General features: G+C 44.1%; 1 protein-coding gene across 1 annotated transcript in view; it reads left to right on the forward strand.

The window, feature by feature from the left end:
* The window catches only part of rgs9b (regulator of G protein signaling 9b), an 89,171-nt gene that overhangs the window by 48,527 nt on the left and 13,106 nt on the right, over window positions 1-27,538 (forward strand). Inside the window, exons 10-17 of the mRNA XM_041216848.1 lie at window positions 12,667-12,696; window positions 13,028-13,089; window positions 14,415-14,528; window positions 14,700-14,815; window positions 16,319-16,406; window positions 17,646-17,784; window positions 18,018-18,103; window positions 27,064-27,187. Of these exons, the coding sequence (XP_041072782.1) occupies window positions 12,667-12,696; window positions 13,028-13,089; window positions 14,415-14,528; window positions 14,700-14,815; window positions 16,319-16,406; window positions 17,646-17,784; window positions 18,018-18,103; window positions 27,064-27,187 (759 nt within the window). The remainder of the gene's footprint in view (window positions 1-12,666; window positions 12,697-13,027; window positions 13,090-14,414; window positions 14,529-14,699; window positions 14,816-16,318; window positions 16,407-17,645; window positions 17,785-18,017; window positions 18,104-27,063; window positions 27,188-27,538) is intronic.

Consider the following 27,538-nt stretch of genomic DNA (forward strand, 5'->3'; position numbering starts at 1 on the left):
TTTCCTTCAGCTGCTTAGGCTCCAAGCTCTGAAATTCCCTCCTGACACCCTCTCTCTCTCTCTCTCTCTCTCTCTCTCTCTCACTTTCCCTCTTTAAGACAATTCTTAAAACCTACCTCTTTGACCAAGTCTTTGGTCATCTGACCTAACGGGGCTGGGTTTTACAGGGTGTGGGGGGGTGGGGGTGGTTGGTGGTGGCAGTGGTGGAGGAGGGGTGACGTACTGCTCGTCCCCTCTGGAAGAAAAGTTGTTCGTAAATGACTGAGTTTAAAAAAGGCCCCGCCCCACAGCGATAATACGATAATCTCAGTGGAAGGAAGTCCCACTCTCAAGAGTTGCCGTCCAACTGATTGGACCCTAGAGAGAGGGACAAAGTTGGTGGGGGAGGGGTGGGTTTGGAAGGCCAGACAGGCAGGTACCAACTTTGGTGAAAAAAGGGCCTTCCCACTTGCCCACCTTCCACTGCTCAGTGTGCTAAGGCAGTAGAGGTGGATTGAGGGCCTTAATTGCTACTTAATTGGGTAGATGAGGGCCTCAATAGGTCAAAGGGCGGGCAGGCTAGTGGGCACCTTACCAACCCCCTGTATTATGGAGACCTGGTTGGGAGGGGGCGGTGGGGGTGGGAGAAAGTGGGCTACCCACCCCATATACCTTACGTGCCCCCCCCTGCCAAAAACACACCTGGCGGGCAGACCGTAAGATCCAGCCCAATATCTCTTTACATGGCTCACTGTCATGCTTTGTTTTATTAGACTCCTGTGAAGCGCCTTGGAACATTTTATTCCGTCAATGGCGCTTTATCAATCTAGGTTGTTGTTGTATCTGTATAGACATGCTGCTGCATTCACAGTCAGAACCAGGCAAGTCTTTAATCTCAAGCCCTTTCAGAGTTTCCCAGTCCTGCCATTCCGGTGCCGAACACTGGAATCTCCATTTCGCTAGGGAGTTTCTGAAACCTTTTGACTCTTAGCAACAGATAATTGCCGAGTCTTAGCGGGGGCGAAGGTTGCCATGGGCAACGAGAACAGAAGAGGCTGCCAGGGTTTCACAACGTGTATTGTGCACTTGCTTCAAGTAGCAGTATCTGAATATTCTGAGAGCCGGCGAGGCAACTGATTGTGAATAAAACAAGACATCTGTCGACACGAAGCATTGAGTGAGAGCTTGGCCACAGCTAAATAAAATTGCCTTCATTCTCTCTCTCTCAGTGAAAACAAAGTTTAAAGGCAAAATAATGAGAGCTGCAAGCTACAGGGTTTTAGCTTCTCTTTGAGGTACTGAGGCGGTTGATTTGCTTTGATCTCTGAGATGATTAATATTCCAGCCGCATGCTTATCACAATCTGTTTACAGAAGCTCAACATTAATTATAATTTTAATTGGGTTTTTTTTTGCACTACCGGGTTTAGATTTAATCATTGAAACTGCTGCCTCGCAGCTAAATCATTGTTTAATTAAAACAAAACTTGTTTCTTTTTGAGATATAATTTCTCACAGAATCAGGGTTTCCTCTGTGTTGTCACTTCCTGACTCCACCTGACAAGTCAGAGTTGAGTAGATATACTAGCCAGGTTCTCCAGGGAATATCCATTTGGAGTAGGCATTGATGGGCCTCTCACTCTAACTTCTTATGGGAAGTACTCAGCCCTAACCCACCAGGTGGTCTCTCCCTCCTGCTGCTTCGTAATTCATGCTCCACCCGACTCCGCACATCCCTGCCTCAGTCCTTCTTTGGAACTATATCACCATTCCTTCACTGTCGCTGGGTCAAAATCCTGGAACCCCCTCCCTAACAGCACTGTGGGTGTACCTACACCCAGGGACTGCAGCGGTTCAAGAAGGCAGCTCACCACCACCTTCTCAAGGGCAATTAGGGATTGGGTAGTCAGTGCGGACCAAGCCAATGATGCCCACATCCTGTGAATGAACTTAAAAAATTAATTTTTTAAAAAGTGATTTTATTCACTTTTGCTCTCTTTTTGTTGCCCTCTTGCCCTGTGGGTGATGATTCCTTGCCAGAATTCAGGGTCCATTGGCTACAGGAACCCACGCACAACTCACCCACGGGACCTCTCTTGACAGTCAGTCAGCTGTTTGATCATTAGGGACTTCATTCCTGAGGTCAGTCACCTGACATGCACTTTCCATCAGTGGTCCCTGAATAATAATTAGACACGACAATGATGACTGATGTTCCTGTCCCCATCCCTGTGACTAAAAGGTCAGTAGCTGCCTTGGAGGATTAGAGCAAGGGTTGAGACTGGACATCCAGTCAGTACCTTCACTGAGACTCGTTCACTCATCACCCACTGTGCTCATTGAACTAAATTGGATCCATCTGCTCAGAATACTTATGCTTGTGTTTAAATTCCCTCCGTCACCTTGCCCCTCCCAATCTTTGTAATCTCCACCTGCCCTACATCTTCCGGAATATCTGCGTTCCTCTAACTCGGGCATCTTGCACATCCCCAATTTTATTCACTTCACCACTAGCAGCTGTGCCTTCAACTACCTGGGCCCCATGCTTTGGAATTCCCTCCCTCTGTAATAACTTGATGGAGCAACAAATTTGAAGAAAAGGCTAAACTTTATTTAGGAGACATGCAGAGGTGCTTGCATGCTAGGTGTGATCTCTTTGTCGGAAGCCCCACCCGCAGGATTACCCATGCAATAAGCTTATTGGTCGATGCCCCCGTAATTGCATCACATGTTGAGTGATTGACAGGAGGTAGGGACAATACATCTAGTTACTACACCCTCCTACCTTGGTTACCTATCCTAATGTCTCCTCCTTTGGTTTAGGGTCAATCTTTAATCTGATAACGCTGCTGTGAAGCACTTTTGGATGTGATCCTATGTTAAAGGTGCTGCATAAATGCAAGTTGTTGTTATTGTGGGATCTAAAGATAGCTTTTAGCATCAGGTGAACTTTGGCTTTACTAAAGTGTTGTGTTTAAACAATATCATCATTGCTGACCTGTGTCACCCACTTCCTCACATCCTTTTCGTTAGCAAACCCTCCAAATCCGAGCTACATTTTGCAGCAAGACATCCAATGCCCAACTAAGAAATTAATTGGTGATGATCTGCTGCCATTCTGTCATTTCACAATTCTGGAAAGCAGAAATTTTGCACAAAGCTCTGGTTTTTCTTCAACTCTTTTATTAAAAAGGTAACGCCGATACCTTGAAAACAGAAAAACAGACTTTTGAAAATCTGAAGAGTTTATTATCCGATCAGTGATGAGTGATCCTGCTGAGAGTGCTGGTCGGACATCCTGTCTTGGATTAAATGAATGAGAAATTGGGCACTGTGTTTCCATGATATTCTGAGAGTGAAGCTTTATGCTTGGAGTGCTTGGTTGGGATCATCCTCTCTCTTATTTTGTTCTCAATTCTGCCAGTGCTTTGATATTCAGGGGCTCTCAGTTTATGACGAACGTACATTTGAAGAGGAGATGGTGATGTAGTGGTAATGTCACTGGACTAGTGATCCAGAAGCCCAGGCAAATTCCATGGGGACACGGGTTCAAAATTCAATAAATAAATCTGGAATTGAAAAGCTAGTCTCAGATCATGATCATGAAACTATCAGCAGTTGTTGTAAAAACCCATCCAGTTCACTAATGACCTTTAGGAAAGGAAATCTGCTGTCCTTACCTGGTCTGGCCTACATGTGACTCCAGACCCACAGCAACGTGATTGACTCTTAACTGTCCCCTGAAATGGCCAAGCAAGCCATTCAGTTCAAGGGCAATTAGGGATGGGCAATAAACATTGGACTTGCCAACGAATAAGGAAAAATTTGCAGTAAATTCTGTGTAATGATATCAATGCCGTATAGTTTACTAATTAAATCTGTTCATTTTTCTCTTTTTGTTTCCATTCAGATTCTTCCTGTTCATTAGTGTCTTGTGACTGTCTATCTGCTGGATCTGTCAGAAGACTGTGACATATTTCACTTCCCATATCTCTGTCTCTACCCCATCCTTAAGTCTCTCTGTCCCCATTCCTTATCATTATCCTCAATCACCATCTCTATTTCTGTCCTTTGCTCTGTCCCTAACCCTATTCTTGTCTCTGTCTCTGTCCCTGTTTCTGTTGCCCTCCCTCTCCATCCTCTTGTTCCTATAGAGTTTAGTTCTCATTTACTATAATCCCGCTGAGGTGTTTCATAAGTCCATAACACATAGGAGCAGAAAATAGGCGATTCGGCCCATCGGGTCTGCCCTGCCATTCAATCATGGCTGATAAGTTTCCCAACCCCATTCTCCCGCCTTCTCCCCATAACCTTTCATCCCCTTACCAATCAAGAACCTTTCTAAAACAAAAACAAAAACAGAATTACCTGGAAAAACTCAGCAGGTCTGGCAGCATCAGCGGAGAAGAAAAGAGTTGACGTTTCCAGTCCTCATGACCCTTCGACAGAACTTGAGTTCGAGTCCAAGAAAGAGTTGAAATATAAGCTGGTTTAAGGTGTGTGTGTGGGGGGCGGAGAGAGAGAGAGAGAGAGAGGTGGAGGCGGGGGGGTGTGGTTGTAGGGACAAACAAGCAGTGATAGAAGCAGATCATCAAAAGATGTCAACGACAATAGTACAAAAGAACACATAGGTGTTAAAGTTAAAGTTGGTGATATTATCTAAACGAATGTGCTAATTAAGAATGGATGGTAGGGCACTCAAGGTATAGCTCTAGTGGGGGTGTTTTTTTTTAAAAATAATGGAAATAGGTGGGAAAAGGAAAATCTTTATACTTTATTGGAAAAAAAAGGAAGGGGGAAACAGAAAGGGGGTGGGGATGGGGGAGGGAGCTCACGACCTAAAGTTGTTGAATTCAATATTCAGTCCGGAAGGCTGTAAAGGGCCTAGTCGGAAGATGAGGTGTTGTTCCTCCAGTTTGCGTTGGGCTTCACTGGAACAATGCAGCAAGCCAAGGACAGACATGTGGGCAAGAGAGCAGGGTGGAGTGTTAAAATGGCAAGCGACAGGGAGGTTTGGGTCATTCTTGCGGACAGACCGCAGGTGTTCTGCAAAGCGGTCGCCCAGTTTACGTTTGGTCTCTCCAATGTAGAGGAGACCACATTGGGAGCAACGAATGCAGTAGACTAAGTTGGGGGAAATGCAAGTGAAATGCTGCTTCACTTGAAAGGAGTGTTTGGGTCCTTGGACGGTGAGGAGAGAGGAAGTGAAGGGGCAGGTGTTGCATCTTTTGCGTGGGCATGGGGTGGTGCCATAGGAGGGGGTTGAGGAGTAGGGGCTGATGGAGGAGTGGACCAGGGTGTCCCGGAGGGAGCGATCCCTACGGAATGCAGATAGGGGGGGTGAAGGGAAGATGTGTTTGGTGGTGGCATCATGCTGGAGTTGGCGGAAATGGCGGAGGATGATCCTTTGAATGCGGAGGCTGGTGGGGTGATAAGTGACGACAAGGGGGACCCTATCATGTTTCTGGGAGGGAGGAGAAGGCGTGAGGGCGGATGCGCGGGAGATGGGCCAGACACGGTTGAGGGCCCTGTCAACGACCGTGGGTGGAAAACCTCGGTTAAGGAAGAAGGAGGACATGTCAGAGGAACTGTTTTTGAAGGTAGCATCATCGGAACAGATGTGACGGAGGCGAAGGAACTGAGAGAATGGGATGGAGTCCTTACAGGAAGCGGGGTGTGAGGTGCTGTAGTCGAGATAGCTGTGGGAGTCGGTGGGTTTGTAATGGATATTGGTGGACAGTCTATCACCAGAGATTGAGACAGAGAGGTCAAGGAAGGGAAGGGAAGTGTCAGAGATGGACCACGTGAAAATGATGGAGGGGTGGAGATTGGAAGCAAAATTAATAAATTTTTCCAAGTCCCGACGAGAGCATGAAGCGGCACTGAAGTAATCATCGATGTACCGGAGAAAGAGTTGTGGAAGGGGGCCGGAGTAGGACTGGAACAAGGAATGTTCCACATACCCCATAAAGAGACAGGCATAGCTGGGGCCCATGCGGGTACCCATAGCCACACCTTTTATTTGGAGGAAGTGAGAGGAGTTGAAGGAGAAATTGTTCAGCGTGAGGACAAGTTCAGCCAGATGGAGGAGAGTAGTGGTGGATGGGGATTGTTCGGGCCTCTGTTCGAGGAAGAAGCTAAGGGCCCTCAGACCATCCTGGGGGGGGATGGAGGTGTAGAGGGATTGGACGTCCATGGTGAAGAGGAAGCGGTTGGGGCCAGGGAACTGGAAGTTGTTGATGTGACGTAAGGTGTCAGAGGAATCACGGATGTAGGTGGGAAGGGACTGGACAAGGGGAGAGAGAAGGGAGTCAAGATAACGAGAAATGAGTTCTGTGGGGCAGGAGCAAGCTGAGTCGATCGGTCTACTGGGGCAGTTTGTGGATTTTGGGTAGGAGATAGAAGCGGGCCGTCCGAGGTTGGGTGACTATCAGGTTGGAAGCTGTGGGAGGGAGATCCCCAGAAGATCTATTTGTACTATTGTTGTTGACATCTTTTGATGATCTGCTTCTATCACTGCTTGTTTGTCCCTACAACCACATCCCCTCCCCCCTCCACCTCTCTCTCTCTCTCTCTCTCTCTCTCTCCGCCCCCCACACACACACCTTAAACCAGCTTATATTTCAACTCTTTTTTGGACTCGAACTCAAGTTCTGTCGAAGGGTCATGAGGACTCGTTACTAGTTACTAGTGATAGACTATCTTCAACTACCACTGGCCCTCTATCCAGCTCTACTTGTCCCTCCACCTATCACTGGCCCTCTAACCAGCTCTACTTGTACCACCCCCCTTAAACCAGCTTATATTTCACCTTTCTTCTATTTTTACTTAGTTCTGTTGAAGAGTCATACGGACTCGAAACGTTAACTGTGTTCCTCTCCGCAGGTGCTGCCAGACCTGCTTATATTAAAGTTGTTTGGGGTGGGGATACCATTTGTATTTTAAAAAAAACTATCTTTACTCATAGAAAAATGTACCCATGGAAATTAGGAGGAAGTTGGGAAATCAAACAGAATCCTTTGTCAATCGGAGGGAAGCAGAAATGTAGAATTAGTTAACAGGGAAACCCATTGACACAGACAATGTGCAAGAGTCCATGGGACAATTTGATGTGTTTTTGGAACAAGAGAAGGAATTGAGGAATGTAGACAGATTGGTCAGATTGAGATCCCAGAAAATGGGGACCATTTTCCATAACTTGGGAGCCTCCTCTCAATGAAGGCAGATATAGACAATGAAATTCATCATCCCCTCCAGTGTGCCAGCTCAACCTTTTGACCGACTGAGGGAAAGAGTATTTGAGGACCAGGATCTCAAATCCTGAGACTAAGGTCATGCTTTACCAGGCAGCAGTGATTCCCTATCTGCTTCAGAGACTTGGATAACCTACAACAGGCCCCTCAAAATACTACCGCCAGAGCGCCTTCGCAAGATCCTTCAAATCCAGTGGAAAAAAAGACGATCCAATAGCAGTGCCCTCTCCACAAGTCAACATGACCAGCATTGAGGCTAATCACTCAAAACCAGCTCCGCTGGGCAGGTCATGTTTGTATCCCCGACAATGGACTCCTGAAGCAACTGTTCTACTTGGAACTCAGTCACAGTAGGAGATGCCCAGGAGGACAGCGGAAAAGCTTTGGGGATGTCCCCAAAGCATCCCTGAAGAGGTCAAACATCCCCATTGATTCACGGGAGACCCTAGCTGGTGACTGATCAAAATGGGGAAAGCTCATTCGGGAAGGCAGTGAACACATCGAGAGACTTCGTCGGGAACACACACAGATGAAGTCGAGGCATCAGAGGGACCGCACTAACCTCCAGACATCTCATCTGCCCAACCTTTCAAACACCACCTGCCCCACATGTGGCAGAGTTGGCAGATTGTGCATCAGAGTACTCAGCCATCTCAGGACCAGAGTTGAAGCAAGTCATCCTCGATCCTGAGGGACTGTCTAAGAAGAGGGGATGAGATCAGTCAAAAGGGGCATTCTTAGATTCAGTGGGCTTTTCCCATTCCTTGGGCTCAGATAGTTAAACCTTCTTCCAAGCAGTTGCTGTTTAATTTATTCCTTTTTGAGTAGAATAATGTTGCTGTACAGCTTTTGTGTTCTGACTGTTTAGCTGTGAAACCATAATGTTGAATGTTATAAAGTGAAAGACTTGAAGACTGTGCTGAGTTACTGGATGAGCTCACTATGAGTTTCTGGTGTTCGTTTAAACAGTGTTAGGGAAAGGAAATGATCTGTTCCTCTATTTCCCAGCAACTGCATCAATCACTCCCTGATCAGGTATAATAGTGGGCAGCACTACACTGCAAGAGGATGTGACCTTTCCATTTGCCTCACTCAATGTTATTAAAGATCATCAATTAGTCATGAAACCTGTGCTAATAACTGGAAAAACAGCTATGTGACTTTGTTCTGGAGATGTGGGCATTGCTGGGAAGGCTGGCATTTATTGCCCAGCTCCCTCCGGCTGTCCTGGGAAGGGGCTGGTGAGTCTCTCCTTGAATTGTGGCAGTCCTTGTGGCGATGGTGCTTCCATGGCGATAGGTAGGACTGCAGGCCTATCAGAAAGAATCAGATAGGCAAAGGTAAATGCTGCAGATGCTGGAAGTCTGAAATAAAAACAGAAAATGCTGGAAATACTCAGCAGGTCTGGCAACATCTGTGGAGAGAGAAACAGAGTTAACACTTCAGGTCAATGCCCTTTCATCAGATCCGGGAAATGGATTTTAAGGAGAAGTGGGAGAAAAGGACAAAAGGGAAATTCTGTGATAGGGTGGATGGCAAAAAGGTTGATGGTGCAAGGTAAAAGGAGATGGTAATGGGACAAGTAAAGAAACAAAAGATGGATCTAGAGTATTTGTAAATAGGAAAAACAGAATCATTACCAACAGATGCTATCCAAAGAAAATGGGGACAGAGGTTCTGATCTGAAATTGTTGAGTCTGGAAAGCTATAAAGTGTCTCATTGAAAGATGAGGTGCTGCTGGAATTTACCTTGAGTTTCGTTGCAACAGTGCAGGAGGCTGAGGATAGAGAGGTCAGTGTGAGACCAAGGTGGAGAATTAAATTGACATGCAGCAGGAAGCACAGGGTCACAACTGCAGACAGAGCAGAGGTTTTCTGCAAAGCGTTCACCCAGTCTGCATTTGGTTTCCCCAGTCTAGAGCAGATTGCATCATGAGCAGCAAATACAATATACTAAATTGAAAAAGTACAAGTAAATTGCTGTTTCACTTGGAAGGAGTGTTTAGAAGGGCCTTGGACAATGAGAGGAGAGGAGGTAAAAGGGCCGGTGTTGCATCTTCTGAGCTTGCATGGAAAAGTGCTGTGGGAAGGGAGTGAGTGTAGGAGGCAATTGAGGAGTGGATCAGGCTGTTGTGGACTGAATGGCCCCTGTGGATCATAGAGTCTACAATTTAGAAACAGGCCCAATGGTCTCTGTTGGTACTTATACTCCTGGTGAGCCTCCTCTGACTTTTCCTTATCTAACCTTATCAGCATATCCTTCAATTTCTCTAGCTTCCCATTAAATGTTAGTCACCCTTGCGGTCATGGTTTTGCATTTGGACCACAAAGAGCTGAGTTGCTGTTTGTGCAGGTCAGGATATTCTTGGTTTCCTTTCACTGGGGTTGTACACACAGACATTGACAGATCAGCATAATCAACCACCTTGAACACCGGCCCTTTTATCTCCTCCCCACTCATTGTCCAAGGCCCCAAACACTCCTTCCAAGTGAAACAGCAATTTACTTGTACTTCTTCATACAAGCCCACAGCTGATACCACACTGATACATGCCTACAACTGTGTTCCCTGGCTTTCTGAGTGAGGTGAAATTGCCTGATTATTGCAGTAGAAATCTGCTTCTGTATTTGAATTGTGTTGAGGTTTACAACGAGCAGAGAGAGAAGGCATTCATTCCATCAGTCTCGCTTGGATTCAAATCCAAAATTCAAGAGATGAAAATAAATAAGGTCATGATCAAGAAAAGGTCATTCAGCACATCAAAGCTCTTTCCTGATTGAGGTCCCCTATTGTCAAACTGTGCAGAACTGAGTGCAGCCAGCATCTAGCCAGCTGCCTTCAGGAAAACCAAGTCAGTATGTGGCCTAACCAACAGTCATTAAAGATCTCTTACAGGCAACAAGCAAACAGGATGTGTAATGTGAAGCTGGGGGAACATCTTGATTCCAGTTTAAAACCAAGGGACAAAGCCAACCACTGATTCTACACCCCCCCGCCACCCTCCACCATCCCCAATTTCCCAAACCAATCGCTGCCTCCTTCCCAATAACCTCTCCCATCATCTGATCCCTGTCCCAACCCTCACTCTTTCTCCACCTCCTCCCCCCACCCTCCATCCCTCTCCCTTTTGCTACTGCCTCGACATGAGGGGCAGATAATACGGTGTCTAAGTGAAGCCCCACACTGCCCGTTAACACCCTGGCTTGGTATCAAAGGGTTACTGCCACCCCAGTGAATAAACAACATGATGGAGCTGGAATGGAGATAACGTTATGTCAAATCGAGGCGGGGTGGATATTTGATACAAATTTATAAACAGAAGCCATAGATTTTGAATCAGGACCCTGGAACCTCAAACTGATTTCTCCCCCTATGAATAGCCTCAAGCCACTCCTCCCAGCTTTGCTCAAACATTCCCACATTTCCGTACCTTTTGAAAAAAAACTTTTGGAAATGTCACCACGGTTTCTCTGTGCAGCATAATTAGTTCATGCAAATGCATGAACATGCAAATTGGGAGTTTGCCAACAGACTAAAGGCAGCTGGATTATTTATAATGATTTATTATTATCCAGCTCCCTCTGACAGACTCTACCACAGCTTACAGCTGGATGTACAGATTTCCTTGGCTCCAAATCAAGCCTTTTCCCAGTCTTTTCTGTCCCTTTTTTAATTAGGAACCACTTCCAATTTTTAAAATAATTGTCAGATGCTCTGAAATGGCAGTTTAACACCTAGAAATGACTCATTAAGTGGTTTAAAGGCACAAGAGTTAGGTGTTTTCTTTTGGCAAAGGTTTTTCAAATGATTCTGTTTCAAGTCTTTTCCACTGAATTTCTTTTTAAACCTGAATTTAACAAATTTTCCGCAAGGAGGATGCTTTCCAGAAATATGCCGCTGTTTTACAGATGTTGTGTACAAAGCTTAGGCAGGTTTTGTTTGTAAATCACATTTCAGCTGAAACCTGTTGTAAGTCATCCAATGTAATGGAATGTGCAGTGTGAGCCCAGTAGCACCTCCCCTGCCCGTGGTAAAAAGAATTTGTTCCCAGTGTCCTTAATCTTACCACTAGGTGGTGCAGGAGGTAGCGGAAACATTTGGGGGAAATTCTCTGGAGATTTTATTCGCAGTCCACTGTAACTTAGACAGAAACAGCAGACTTAACGTTGAACTTGGAACCTCGAGGAAATTGACTTCTCCACTCTCCATACTTGCGAAAATCTTGTTACAAAATTAGTTCAGATGCTTGTGTAAAACGCAGGTGATACTAGTTTTTGATATGGCAAAAAAGTATTGGCCCAGATTTTAATGGAGTGAGGCACATTACAGCCCGTCCTGTTAGACCTGTTCCTCATGTTTCGGTTTAAAACACTTTTAACCACAAGGTTAATGGAGGTATGAGCTGATAATGGTACATCAATGGCAACAGAGTATGTGGGATCAAATAGTGTATGTCCTTAACCAATGAGATTAAAGGATTGAGAAATAAACTGAGGAGGGACGGAGAAGGAGAGTGGGTAAATTTAATGTCGAATCAGAAACAAGAAAAGAGAGGGAAAGAAAAATTGGATTGAGAGAGAAAAAAAGAAAGGAAAGCAGTTTTAAAAATTTCCAACAACAATTCACTACTGGAAGAAATGAGACTCAACGCTTTTAATTGTTCATCTTTCAGGCCAGGGAGGTTGATTGGCAGTCATGTTCATATTGATAAAATAATATTTATACTGTTATTTACTGGGATTAACTTTCTGTGGTGTGTTTAATGAAAAATTCATGTGCAAATGCAGGAATTTCATCATACTTATGGGGTGGTTGAGCGCAAAATGCAATTTTCATGAAGCTCACAGCAATTTGTCCAGCAACTTGTGTCAATTTGCAATTCACAGGACATCTCTTCCTCATTACAAGTTTTTTGGCTGATTTGCACATCAATAATAGTGAACTTTGGTCACACAGCATTATTTTTCCAGCAAATTCTGCGTCATCATACTTTTTTATTTCTTAAAAACGTTATTGCTAGTGATTGTGAAATTTCTTCAAAATGTGGCACTGCTATTATTAATATTTCTTAATTTTAAAAATGCCAGTTGCTTTCCTGCCTGCTAATGCTGGCTCCACACCATTGAATGGGGAGGACTCTGTTAAACCCACATAATCAATTTTCCTCTATATTTCCTCAAGATCAGAGATGGAAACTGTCCATCCACCACACTCTAATTCAAACTAAGCAATCAGTATTACAGATGCTCATTGATTCGCTGATGCTTATTACAGACAGGTAAAATTTAAGAAACATTCACAAATATTATCATGCAGGCAAGCAGAAGTGGATACTGCTTAAATCTGAACTCTATTGTACCCACTACTTAGCAAAGTCAAGATATTTTCATATAAAAATTATCAATAATTACTTTCCTATTCTTTCTACCAACAGAAAAAGACATATGATTATTACAGAAGAGAGGTAAATCTTGAGGCTATATTTTGTTGTTTCACTTTATTTTGATTTTGTATGAGATGAATTACCTCTGATTCTAAAAAAGAAATTTAGAATAACACCCTGTTTAAGTTACTTTAATTGTCCTACTTCATAATTTTTCTGCTCAATTTTCTTTTAAATGCTGGAAATGTTTTTCAATATTACAGGTTTTGAAACATCAGCTTCAATTGTTGGTCTGATCAATGTTTGTAGGTTTACAAAAGAAATGCTCAAACATTTACTTCATTCTACACATGGACTGATCTTCATATTTACACATACTGTGTTTGACTCTATTTTTCTCTGTTTGTGGTAGATTCTCTACTATCAACAAGCCCTCGTAAAGTCTAGAGTGAAGTCTTCAGTCTCACTGGGAGGGTAGGTTAAGCAGAACGCACTGCCATGTGTCGCTCAGAAGCAAGGATATGTTAAAATTATTCTTATTTCAGGACACAAATGCAGGTTAGGATCTTATCCACGTCTGCATGCTGAATTGTAAGTACAAACATGACTGAGGAGATGTTTGAGTGGAGGCGATTGCAGATGCAGATATTCCTCCCCATTTCTCATCAAGATAGCTTCCAATTACTGAACCTGCCAACAACACTGTCCATCTCCATACTGTCCCTTTCACTGATACATTGAAATACATGGAACATGCAACACGGAAACAGGACATTCAGCCCATTCAGTCCATGACAGCCTCTGCCCTCCATTTGAGCAAATAGTTGTAACCAAATCTACCCAAGCTGTTCAATATCCCTTTTGTGAATTATTATGATAGAAAAAGGTGAGAACAGTTTATATTACATATATGAATACTGCACCTACACAGAGTCAAACACCTCCTTATCGCATTGGGCGGATATAAGATATCATTACATGTACACAGTTGCTAAAATGTTGTAAATGTCAGAGACCAATTTTTATATGGTTTTTACATGTTTAAATTGCCAATGGTGTTGCCCATGGTCAGTTGTGTACGTAAAAAAATGTAATATATATACATAAATTCGCTCCATTGAGCCAATCAGTGGTCAGGATTTGACACTGCAGCACGACAGCTGACATAGCATCATTAAATAGAAAATGGTGAAGATTGATGAGTATGTTTGATAAAAAATTGTGACAGCAAAGTAAGATTTATGGACAGAGCATGTGTGCTGAACAAAAGCTTTTAATACTATATTAGTTGTAACTTTCCTGAAGTTGTACACAAGACCAAGTGTAGTCTTTAGTGAAATGGGAGATGAGAAGGGAGGAGATAATTGGACCAGGGTTCATAAATGTAATTTAGTCCCCATTTTAATTTCAACATTTTTGTTTGTATACAACATACTTTGATTCTTTTTATAGCTAAATAGCAAAACTGGCTGTTATTTGGTAATTAGACTTTGTTTAGAATATGAGTTTGTCTGCAGTAGTGACTGGGGAGCTGCAAGATGTAAAACTGAGGAGCTACAGCGCCACCACTAAAGGGACAGTGTGCTTACAGCGTGTCAGTTTACGTGGGCGATTCCCATTATAACAATGGGCATAGAAATTTCTAATATGAAATATTGACATGAAAACATGGCAACAAGTGTACACATGTACGATATATAATATAGGTATATTTCATACACATTGACTCTGCAATATCCTTACAGTGTTTATTATATTGCACTGCACATTAATACTATGTTTGTTACCCCTTCCTTTAGGATTGTAAAATACTGTGAGCAGTATTTCACCCATGATCCTATAATGTCAGGATGCCTCCCTAGCAACCCTTGGCTCACTGATGATACAACATTTTGGGAACTCAACACTCCAATGTAAGTGCTCTGGCTGTGATTCTACCCCTAAGAAACACTGGAAAATGATGATTCCCTTTTCCCTATTGCAGAACAGCAATGTAACATGGTGTCCTGTTAAAAGGGTTTTGCTTCCAGTTCAGAGTGGCCTAATTACTGACCGGTTTTCTTTTGCTCTCGGGACGGCTACAGGGTGGACAATCCAACAAAGTTGCGAGTCGAGCGATGGACCTTCAGCTTCACTGAGCTGATGAGGGATCCCAGAGGCCGGCAGAATTTCGAGATCTTCCTCAGGAAGGAATTCAGTGGTATGTGGGGGTGGAGGTTGTAAGGACTGGCTGAGATATAGATAGACTAGCGTGATGCTTCCCTGAGCCTCTGGGGATGAGGGATGGATGCTGCATGACAGATATTGTGATTAATTTATTTGAGGGAGCCTGCCATCGGGGCATTAAATGGGAAAACCCAGAAGGAAAAAAACAGTAAAAACTGCGAGATAAGTGTACTGGTCCGAACTGGTTTTGTATATCTTAAAATGGAACACCAGTAAAACTGGGAAATCAGAGTACTGGTCCGAACTGGTTTTTTATACCTTAAAATGGAACACCAGTAAAACTGGGAAATAAGAGTACTGGTCCAAATTGTTTTTTCCTTTTGGGGAGCTGGGTTGACACTGTGGTAGAGCAAGTAGTGAAGTAGGAGTTGGCTGAATGGCCTTTTTTGTTCTGTACTTTCTCACGTTCTTCAAGGAGGTTCCTGAATTGGACACTGGAATCCTCGTCAACATAGCAGATGAGTACAGAACACAAAAGATACAAAATGAGAAATTATGAATGTACGATATTCACAAATAAATGTAATAAGGAATTCAGGAGAAACTCCTTTACCCTGAGGATGGTTAGGGTAGTCGAAGTGAGTAGTATTGATGCATTTAAGGGGAAGCTAGGTGAGCACATGAGGGAGAAAAGACTTGAAAGTTATATTGATAGTTAGATGAAGTAGTGAGGATCATGTAGAGCATAAACATTGTCATAGGCTAGTTGGGCTGCCAATGGTGGAACGATTAAAATAGGGTAAAAGCAAAATACTGCAGGTGCTGGAGATCTGAAATAAAAACAGAAAATGCTGGAAAAACTCAGCAGGTCTGTGGAGAGAGAAACAGAGTTAAATTTTTGAGTCCATACGACTCTTCAGAGCAAAATAAGGGATGCTTAAGAGGCCAGAATTGGAGAAGCCCAGAGATTTTGGAAGCTTGTAGGGGTGGAGAAGGTTACAGAGAGAATGAGGGGATGAAAGGATTTGAAAATGAGGATTAGAATTTTAAAAGTGAGATGTTCCTGGGAACCAATGTAGGTCAGTGATCAATGGGGTGATGGGTGAACAGAAACTTGGTGTAACTTGGGATATGGACAGCAACGTTTTGGATGAGCTTAATTTTATGGAAGGTGGGAATTCTGGAGGAGCATCTTAGAGATTGTTGAGAATATGGAACTTGCTGCCACAGAGAATAGTTGGGATGAATACTATAGATGTAATTATTGGGAAAACTAGGTTAGCATATGAGGGAGAAGGGAATAGAGGGTTATGCTGGTAGAGTTAATTGATGAAGAATGGAATGAGGCTTGTGATGAGCAGAAATTCCATGTGTGGATTATTTGAGTTGAATGGCCTGTTCCTGTACTGAATATTTTACGTACTTTTACATATTTAAAAATAGCTTAATTTCTTCTGAACTATATCTTGTTATTCCATGTATGTATCTAAGATGTGATGGTTGGATGAATGTTAAATGATGAGGTTTTACATTTTAGGAGAGAACTTGGCATTCTGGGAAGCTTGTGAAGATTTAAAGTATGGAGAACAATCAAAGGTCAAAGAAAAAGCTGAGGAGATTTACAAGTGAGTTGATGTGAAGCATCGTCAAGAACAACCACAACTTGCACTTATATAGTGCCTTTAATGTAGTAAAATATCCCAAGGTGCTTCATAGGAATGTTACCAAACAAAATCTGACACCAGGGCACATAAGGAGATATTAGGGCAAATGACCGAAAGCTTGGTCAAAGAGGAGCATCTTAAAGGAGAAGAGAGGTAGTTGGACAAAGATGTTTAAGAAAGGAAATTCTGAGCTTAGAGCCTAGGCAGCTGAGGGGATAGCCATCAATGGTGGAGCATAATTTAAGGACTCTCAAGAAGCCAGAATTGGAGGTGCTCAGAGACCTCAGAGGATTCTAAGACAATAGGAGGTTACAGAGGGAGATTCGCTCTCAGGTTTTTCCTTTGGCAGATAGACAGATCCCTAAATCCGGGGTCACAGCCCAACTGACACTGGAGTGAATTGAGGTGCAACTCGCTGGAAAAGGGGGACTCACTTCACTTTGCTCAGGAGTCAAGTTGGACCTTAACACCCCAGTCATACTGAATTACTTTGCTTTAATGCCAAATTTGTAGTATAAAGGCAGCTAGAGAGACAGGGATACAATGACAGAGGGAAAAGGATAAAGAATAGAAATAAAATTAATTTAAATCTTAATTAGTAAGAATGAGGTATAAATGTGGAGGAATTAGTCTCTCAGCTCTGAGTCAGAAAGTTGTGGGTTCAAGTCTAGGCTGACAGTTCAGTGCAGCACTGAGGGAGTGCTGCACTGTTGGAAGTGCAGACTTTCAAATGAGACATTAAACCAAGGCCTTACTTGTCTCCTCAGTTGGATGTAAAAGATCTCACAGCACCACTTTGAAGTAAGACAGGGGAATGTGAGAATTTGCTGTGCACAAATTGGCTGCTGCTTTTCTAACATTATAACACTGACTACACTTCAAAAGGCTGTCCTGATACCTTCTAATGTTGTACTGCTATTGGTTGTTCTTGACATAGTAGCTATCATTTCTTGTTAAGCAGGAAGCATAAGTTAATTTAGATTGCAGCGACCACCAAACCATTGAACTGAGACCTTATGGTCAGTTTAGTCGCTTCTGTAATCTTCATTGAAAGAGTTCAGAGAACTTTAAACGGTTGATAACAACTACAGGAACAACAGTTAATTCTGCATAAGAAACATCTGTGAATGCTTTATTTTGACTTTTTTAATCTGTCCTGGCCACACCTAAACCTATTGATGTAGTTTTCTTTGATTTCAGAACATTCCTAGCACAGGGCGCGAGGCGTTGGATTAACATTGATGGGAGAACCATGGAGATTACTGTGAGCGGGCTGAAACACCCACATCGCTATGTGCTAGATGCTGCACAGACTCACATCTACATGCTGATGAAAAAGGTCCATCATTATTTGTTTTTCTCTTTGCAGGTTTCATAGTATTGTCATTTTGTGATCTCTGAGTACAAGATTTTTGTGGGTGGGTCAGTGTTGTCCATTTTCTCCTCAGTAACACAACTCCTTATCAACGATGGCTAGATGAACAAAGGTACTTCATGGGGTAGCTTCTTGAAGAGCAGGCTGAAACTTGTCCTAACACACTCGCATCACCACTTCTTGTTTCTCTTGCACAGGATTCGTACCCACGTTTCTTAAGATCCCCCATTTATAAGGAAACAGAGGGTAAGGCCCTCATTCCTGAAGAGACCAAGCAAAAAAGGTCAGTACTAGAATGTTTCCATTCTTAAATTGGCCAGATTAAAAGCGGCATTGAGCTGTGATCTGGAATGTTCTGTCTGGGAGGGTAGTGGAAGAGGATCATGAGTAATTTTCAAATGGGAATTGGGGAAAAACTGCAGGGCCACAGGGAAAGAGCAGCATGGTATGGTACTAACTGGGTAGCTCTTTCAAAGGGCTAACACAGGCACAATGGGCTGAATAACCTCTTTCTGTGCTGTATCATTCTGTGATTTGCAATGTGATATCCAGAGTCAGGCTGTGAGGTGGATTTGTGGTGAAATGGAGAAATGGTTACAGGGAGGAAGAGCTTTGGTCTATAACAGCCTGGCACTGACCAGCTGTAGGGTGGCTCACAGGAAGGCCCCGACTAACCAGTCTGAACAAGAAAGGTGAGCACGTGACTTTGAAATATGAAATAAAATATGCATGGGAACTTCCACCATTCTGAATACAAATGTCTAACATGTAGCTGATGGGAAACTCTGAGAATCGTGACGATAGCTGGTATCAGGAACATTATGTGGCGATCAGGTTTGTGTTGTGAACTGTGTATTTATACATCTAGGGTTCTGTTCCTACAGTGGGACTTATTTCTTTATTCTTTCATGAGATGTGGGAGTTGTTGGCAAGGCCAACATTTGTTGCCCATCCCCAATTTCCCTTGAACTGATTGACTTGCGAGGCCATTTCAGAGGGCAGTTAAGTGTCAACCACATTGCTGTGGGTCTGGAGTCACATGTAGGCCAGACCAGATAAGGATAGCAGATTTCCTTCCCTAAAGAACATTTAGTGAACTAAATAGGTTTGTACAACACTCAATGGTAGTTGTCATGGCCACCTTTACTGAGAGACCAGCTGAGACCAGATTTATTAATTGAGTTCAAATTCCACAAGTTGCTGTGGTGGAATTTGAACCCATATGCCCAGAGCATTAACCTGGGGACATGGATTACTATTCCACTGACATTATCACTAAGCCGCCATCTCCCCAAATTGTATTGGACGGGGTTACAGAGAGGCAATCACTTCCTGCTGAGCCTCCATCTCAATAACTGTGAGCAGTTCTGGGCACCACATCCCAAGAAGGATACATTGGCCTTGAGGAGAGTGCAGCATAGATTTACTAAAACAATATCTGGACAAGCTACAAGTTGAGACCAAATAAACGAGGTTATTTGGTTGAGTGATGACATAAACAAAGTTTTCAAGATATTAAGGGGAACAGATAGGCAAGATATAGAAAATAGTGTGCACTAGTTGGGGAGTTTAGGACTGGGGGCTAAGCATTCGAGCCACAACTTTAAGGAGTGAAATTAGAAAACATTTCTACATACAAAGGATGATAGAAGGTTGGAACTTTCTTCCAAAATTGATGTCAGATCAATTGTTAATTTTAAATCTAAGATTGATAGATTTTTATTAGCCGAAGGTACAGATGAACATATGAATTAAGAGCAGGAGTAAGCCACTTGGCCCTTCAAGCCTTCTCCATCATTCAATAAGATTGTGGCTGATCTAACCCCCACCTTACCCCAATAACCTTTCAACCCCTTGATTATTAAGGATCTATCTAGCTCTGCCTTGAAAACATTCCAAGACTCTGCTTCCATTGCCTTTTCAGGGAGGGAGTTCCAAAGACTACCCTCAGAGAAAAAAATTTGCTCTCATCTCTGTCTTAAATAGGCGACCCCTTATTTTTAAATAGTTCTAGATTCTCCCACAAGAGGAAACATCCTCTCCACATCCAGCCTGTCAAGACCTTCAGGATCTTATATGTTTCAATCAAGGCGTGCCCCTTACTCTTCTAAACTCCAGCAGATACAAGCCCAGCCTGTCCAACCTTTCCTCATAAGACAATCCACCCATTCCTGGTATTAGTTTAGTAAACCTCCTCTGAACTGCTTCTAATGTATTTACATCCTTCCTTAAATAAAGAGACCAATACTGTATGCAGTACGTAAATGTGGTCTCACCAGTGTCCTGTGCAACTGAAGCATAACCTCCCTACTTTTGTATTCAATTCCCTTGCAATAAATGATAATATTCTATTAACTTTCCTGATTACTTGCTGTACCTGCATACTGGACTTTTGTGATTTATGCACTAGGACATCCAGATCCCTCTGAATCTCAGAGCTCTGCAATCTCTCACCATTTAGATAATTTCTTCTTTTTAATTCTTCTCGCCAAAATGGACAATTCAATATTTTCCCACATTATACACGATTTGTCAGATCTTTGCCCACTCACTTAACCTATCTATGTCCCCTTGTAACCTCCTTATGTCCTGTTCACAACTTACTTTCCTACCTAAACAACAACAGAATTACCTGGAAAAACTCAGCAGGTCTGGCAGCATCAGTGGAGAAGAAAAGAGTTGACGTTTCGAGTCCTCATGACCCTTCAACAGAACTGATTTTTCTTTACAATGAGAGGGGTGAAATATAAGCTGGTTTAAGTTATGTGTGTGTGTGTGTGTGTGTGTGTGTGTGTGTGTGTGTGTGTGTGTGTGTGTGGGGGGGGGGGGGGGGCGGGTGGGGGGAGAAGTGGAGGGGGGGTGTTGTTGTAGGGACAAGCAAGCAGTGATAGGAGCAGTTCATCAAAAGATGTCACAGACAAAGGAACAAAAGGAACTGAAGCAAAAGGAACGAATGTGCTAATTAAGAATGGATGGTAGGGCACTCAAGGTATAGCTCTAGTGGGGGTGGGGGGGGCATAAAAGATTTAAAAATAATGGAAATAGGTGGGAAAAGAAAAATCTATATAAATTATTGGGAAAAACAAAAGGAAGGGAGAAGAAACAGAAAGGGGGTGGGGATGGAGGAGGGAGCTCAAGACCTAAAGTTGTTGAATTCAATATTCAGTCAGGAAGGCTGTAAAGTGCCTAGTCGGAAGATGAGGTGCTGTTCCTCCAATTTGCGTTGGGCTTCACTGGAACAATGCAGCAGGCCAAGGACAGACATGTGGGCAAGCGAGCAGGGTGGAGTGTTAAAATGGCAAGCGACAGGGAGGTTTGGGTCATTCTTGCGGACAGACCGCAGGTGTTCTGCAAAGCGGTCGCCCAGTTTACGTTTGGTCTCTCCAATGTAGAGGAGACCGCATTGGGAGCAATGAATACAGTAGACTAAGTTGGGGGAAATGCAAGTGAAATGCTGCTTCACTTGAAAGGAGTGTTTGGGCCCTTGGACGGTGAGGAGAGAGGAAGTGAAGAGGCAGGTGTTACATCTTTTGCGTGGGCATGGGGAGGTGCCATAGGTGGGGGTTGAGGAGTAGGGGGTGATGGAGGAGTGGACCAGGGTGTCCCGGAGTAAACGATCCCTACAGAATGCCGACAGGGGGGTGAAGGGAAGATGTGTTTGGTGGTGGCATCATGCTGGAGTTGGCGGAAATGGCGGAGGATGATCATTTGAATGCGGAGGCTGATGGGGTGCTAAGTGAGGACAAGGGGGACCCTATCATGTTTCTGGGAGGGAGGAGAAGGAGTGAGGGCGGATGCGCGGGAGATGGGCCGGACACGGTTGAGGGTCCTGTCAACGACCGTGGGTGGAAAACCTTGGTTAAGGAAGAAGGAGGACATGTCAGAGGAGCTGTTTTTGAAGGTAGCATCATTGGAACAGATGCGACAGAGGCGAAGGAACTGAGAGAATGGGATGGAGTCCTTACAGGAAGCGGGGTGTGAGGAGCTGTAGTCGAGGTAGCTGTGGGAGTCGGTAGGCTTGTAATGGATATTGGTGGACATTCGATCACCAGAGATTGAGACAGAGAGGTCAAGGAAGGGAAGGGAAGTGTCAGAGATGGACCACGTGAAAATGATGGAGGGGTGGAGATTGAAAGCAAAATTAATAAATTTTTCCAAGTCCCGACGAGAGCATGAAGCAGCACCGAAGTAATCATCGATGTACCGGAGAAAGAGTTGTGGAAGGGGGCCGGAGTAGGACTGGAACAAGGAATGTTCCACATACCCCATAAAGAGACAGGCATAGCTGGGGCCCATGCGGGTACCCATAGCCACACCTTTTACTTGGAGGAAGTGAGAGGAGTTGAAGGAGAAATTGTTCAGTGTGAGAACAAGTTCAGCCAGACGGAGGAGAGTAGTGGTGGATGCGGATTGTTCGGGCCTCTGTTCGAGGAAGAAGCTAAGGGCCCTCAGACCATCCTGGTGGGGGATGGAGGTGTAGAGGGATTGGACGTCCATGGTGAACATGCAGAACATCTGCGGTCTGTCCGCAAGAACAACCCAAGCTCCCTGTCGCTTGCCCTTTTAACACTCCACCCTGCTCGCTTGCCCACATGTCTGTCCTTGGCCTGCTGCATTGTTCCAGTGAAGCCCAACACAAACTGGAGGAACAGCACCTCATCTTCCGACTAGGCACTTTACAGCCTTCCGGACTGAATATTGAATTCAACAACTTTAGGTCTTGAGCTCCCTCCTCCTTCCCCACCCCCTTTCTGTTTCTTCCCCCTTCTTTTTGTTTTTTTTCCCCAATAATTTATATAGATTTTTCTTTTCCCACCTATTTCCATTATTTTTAAATATTTTATGCCCCCCCCCTCTCATTGTAAAGAAAAATCAGTTCTGTTGAAGGGTCATGAGGACTCGAAACGTCAACTCTTTTCTTCTCCGCCAATGCTGCCAGACCTGCTGAATTTTTCCATGTAATTCTGTTTTTGTTTTGGATTTCCAGCATCTGCAGTTTTTTGTTTTTATCTCTTTTGTTTTTATTACTTTCCTACCTATCTTTGTATCGTAGGCAAATTTAGCAACCATATCATCCAAGTAACTTATATAAATTGTAAAATGTTCCGACTCCAGCACTGAGCTCTGTGGCACACCACTCGTTACAACCTGCCCACCAGAAAAAGATCTATTTATGGTAACCCACTGTTTCCTGTTAGGTAGCCAATCTTCTATCCATGTCAATACATTACCCCCTACACCATGAGCATTTATTTTCCACAATTACCTTTTTCGTGGCACCTTTTCAAATACCTTCTGGAAATTTAAGTAGAGTACATCCACAGGTTCCCCTTTATCCCCAACACATGTGATTCCTTCAAAAAATTCCAATAAGTTGGTTAAACATGATTTCCTTTTCACAAAGCCACATTGACTCTGCCTGATTGCCTTGAATTTTTCTAAGTTCCCTGCCATAACATCTTTAATAATAGCTTCCAACATTTTCCCAATGATAGATGTTAAGCTAACTGGCCTGTGATTTCCTGCTTTCTGTCTCCCTTTTTGAATAAAGGAATTACATTCACTATTTTCCAGTCTCATGGCACCTTCCGTCGATTGTTGTAAAACCCATCTGGTTCACTAATGCCCTTTAGGGAAGGAAATTTGCCACCCTTACCTGGTCTACATGTGGCTCCAGATCCACAGCTATGTGGTTGACTCTTAAATGTTCTCTGAAATGGCCTAGCAAGCCACTCAGTTGTATCAAACCGCTAAAAATAGGTCAATAAGCAATGAAACCAGACAGACCACCTGGTATTGACCTAGACCTTGACACGACAACAGCAAACTCAGCCCTGTTGACCCTGCAAAGTCCTCCTTACTAACATCTGGAGGCTTGTGCCAAAATTGGGACAGCTGTCTCACAGACTATTCAAGCAACAGCCTGAAATAGTCATCTTCACAGAATCATATCTTACAGATAATGTCCCAGACACCACCATCACCATCCCTGTCTATGTCCTGTCCCACTGGCAGTACAGACCCTGCAGAGGTGGCGGCACAGTGGTATACAGTCGGGAGGGAATTGCCCTGGGAGTCCTCAACATCGAATGCGGACCCCTTGAAGTCTCATGGGATCGGGTCAAACATGAGCAAGGAAGTCACCTGCTGATTACCACATACTGCCCCCCCTCAGCTGATGAATCAATACTCCTCCATATTGACACCACTTGGAGGAAGCACTGAGGGTGGTAAAGGCATAGAATGTACTCTGGTTGGGGGACTTCAATGTCCATCACCAAGAGTGGTTTGGTAGCACCACTACTGACCAAGCTGGCTGAGTCCTAAAAGACATAGCTGCTAGACTGGGTCTGCGGCAGGCAGTGAGGGAACCAACAAGAGGGAAAAACATACTTGACCTCATCCTCACCAACCTGCCTGCCACAGATGCATCTGTCCATGACACTATTGGTAGGAGTAACCACCACACAGTCTGAGACAAAGTCCTGTCTTCACATTGAGGATACCCTGCATTGTGTTGTTTGGTACTATTACTGTGCTAACTGGGATAGATTTCAAACAGATCTAGCAACTCAAGATTGGGCATCCATGAGGTGTTGTGGACCATCAGCAGCAGCAGAATTGTACTCAGCCACAATCTGTAACTTCATCGCCCAGTATATCCCTCACTCTACCATTGCCACCAAGCCAGGGATCAACCCTGGTTCAATGAAGAGTGCAGGAGGGCATGCCAGGAGCAGCACCAGGCATACCTAAAAATGAGGTCAACCTGTTTACCTGCAACACAGGACTACTTGCATACCAAACAGCATAAACAGCAAGTGATAGACAGAGCTAAGTGATCCCATAACCAATGGATCAGACCTAAGCTCTGCAGTCCTGCCACATCCAGTCATTATCAGTGGTGGTCAATTAAACAACTCACTGGAGGAGGAGGCTCCACAACTATCCCATTCTCAATGATGGGGGAGCCAACCGCATCAGTGCAAAATATAAGGCTACAATCTTCAGCCAAAAGTACTGAGTGGATGATCCATCTCGGCCCCCTCTGGAGATCCCCAGCATCACTAATGCCAGTCTTGAGCCAATTCGATTCACTCCACGTGATGTCAAGAAATGGCTGAATGCATTGGATACTGCAAAGGCTATGGGCCCTGACAATATTCTGGAAATAGTACTGAAGACTTGTGTTGCAGAACTTGTCACGCCCCTAACCAAGCTGCTCCAGTACAGCTACAATACTGGCATCTACCCGGCGATGTGCTAAAGTGCCCAGGTATGTCCTGTACACAAAAAGCAAGATAAATCCAACCCAGCCAATTACCACCCCATCAGTCTACTCTCAATCATCAGTAAAGTGATGGAAGAGGTCATCAACAGTGCTATCAAGCGGCATATGCTTAGCAATAACCTGCTCACTGATGCTCAGTTTGGGTTCTACCAGGGTCAGTCAGCTCCTGACCTCATTACAGCCTTGGCTCAAACATGGACAAAAGAGCTGAACTCCAGAGGTGAGGTGAGAATGATTGCCCTTGACATCAAGGGAGCATTTGACTGAGTGTGGCATCAAGGAGCCTTAGCAAAACTGAAGTAAATGGGAATCAGGGGGAGAATTCTCCAGTAGTTGGAGTCATACCTAGCACAAAGGAAGATGGTTGTGGTTGTTGGAGGTCAATCATCTCAGTTCCAGGACATCACTGCAGGAGTTCCTCAGGGTAGTGTCCTGGGCCCAACCATCTTTAGTTGCTTCATCAATGACTTTCCTTCCATCTTAAGGTCAAAAGTGGGCATGTTCACTGATGATTGCACAATGTTCAGCAGCATTTACAACTCCTTGGCTATTGAAGCAGTCCATGTCCAAATACAGCAAGGCCTGGACAATATCCAGGCTTGAGCTGACAAGTGGCAAGTAACACACAAGTGCCAGGCAATGACTAACTCCAACAAGAGAGAATCTAACCATCACTCCTTGACATTCAATCGCATTACCATCACTGAATGTGACCCACCATCAATATTCTGGGGGGGGGAGGGGGTTACCATTGGCTAGAAACGGACTAGCCATATAAATACTGTGGCTACAGGAGCAGGTCAGGGGCTAGGAATCCTGCGGCAAGTAACTCACCTCCTTGACTCCCCTAAGCATGTCCACCATCTACAAGGCACAGGTCAGGAGTGAGATGGAACACTCTCCACTTGCCTGGATGAGTATAGCTCCAACAACTCAGAAAGCTTAACACCATCCAGGACAAAGTAGCACACTTGATTGGTACCCATTCACCACCTTCAACATTCAGTCCTTCCACCACAGACAGTGGCAGCAGGATGTAATGTAGCAACTCAGCAAGGCTTCTTGGAAAGCACCAAACCCACGATGGTTACCATCTAGATAGAAGGACAAGGGCAGCAGAACACCACCAACTGGAAGTTCTCCTCCAAGCCACACACCATCCTGACTTAGAAATATATTGCCATTCCTTCACTGTTGCTGGGTCAAAATCCTGGAACTCTATCCCTAACAGCACTGTGGGTATACCTACTCCACATGGACTGCAGTGGTTCAAGGTGGCGGCTCACCACCACCTTCTCAAGAGACAATTAGGGATGGGCAATAAATGCTGGCCTGGCCAGTGACACCCACATCCTATGAATTAATAAAACAAATGCTCTCCTGCCCGATCATCACATTACTGTCTGTGGGATCTTGCTGTGTGCATATTGGCTGCCATTTTTCCTACATTACAACAAGGATTACATTTTGAAATAATATATTTAATGAGCTGTAAAGTATGTTGGTGTGCCCTGAGGTTGTGAAAGGTACGTTATAGGTGCCAGTCCAGGTTTCCAGACAGTAAGTTCCCAATGTGAACTGTGTCTTTGGGTGGAAGGTTTAATCATTCCTCAGACATGGGGAAAATAAGAGGAACGTGAGATATTGAAAGCAACAATTTGCTTTTTATATAGTGCTTCATTGCACCCTAAGGATACAGTTTCATAGCTAATAAGTTACTTGAAAAATGCAGCATTTAGGCCAATTCCACCACAGCCATGGTTAAGTTTGGCAAATACACTGGAGACCGTGGATTTCAGATATGTATAACACAGTGGGTAGTGTATTCATTCACTGTATCACCAGAGGGGCTGTGGGCGGAGTTATTTATCACTCATGAATAGATGTACAAACATAGCAGAAACGATAACTGTTTTCATGCATCTTATATAATGATATTTTGTTGTTTTCAGTAACTTCCCTTTCATGAAGAGACACCGACGCTCCAGTCCCAGCCCTGTAATCCTGCGGCAGCTCGAGCTGGAGGCAAAAGCAAAAGCAGCTGCCAGCGGGACGAAGGTGGTCGACATAACACAGGTTATGAGCAAGTTAGATCGCAGGAACCAGCTGAAGCAGCAGCCTCCCAAACAAGAGACTCAATAAACGCTAAACCAACATTTCCACAAAATGCTCAGTAAATTAAAATTTAACATACATAAGGGCACGTACGCAGTGCTCGAAGTGTGAGAGGATGGGGCACATGATAGCATCAGCACCACACCAAGCTGTAACATCATTTAATTGTAAGTTTCCTTCCACACCCTCCCCTTCAGCAAGTCTCCACTAGCCTCTCTTTTTCTGTCCTTCTACTGCCTCATCACCCTCCACCCTCCCCTCCTGTCTTCTCTTCTTGCCCTGCCCTCCATGGTCCCCTCCTGCACTCCCCCC

This window comes from Carcharodon carcharias, chromosome 22 (assembly GCF_017639515.1).
Source record: "Carcharodon carcharias isolate sCarCar2 chromosome 22, sCarCar2.pri, whole genome shotgun sequence".
Classification (NCBI taxonomy): domain Eukaryota; kingdom Metazoa; phylum Chordata; class Chondrichthyes; order Lamniformes; family Lamnidae; genus Carcharodon; species Carcharodon carcharias.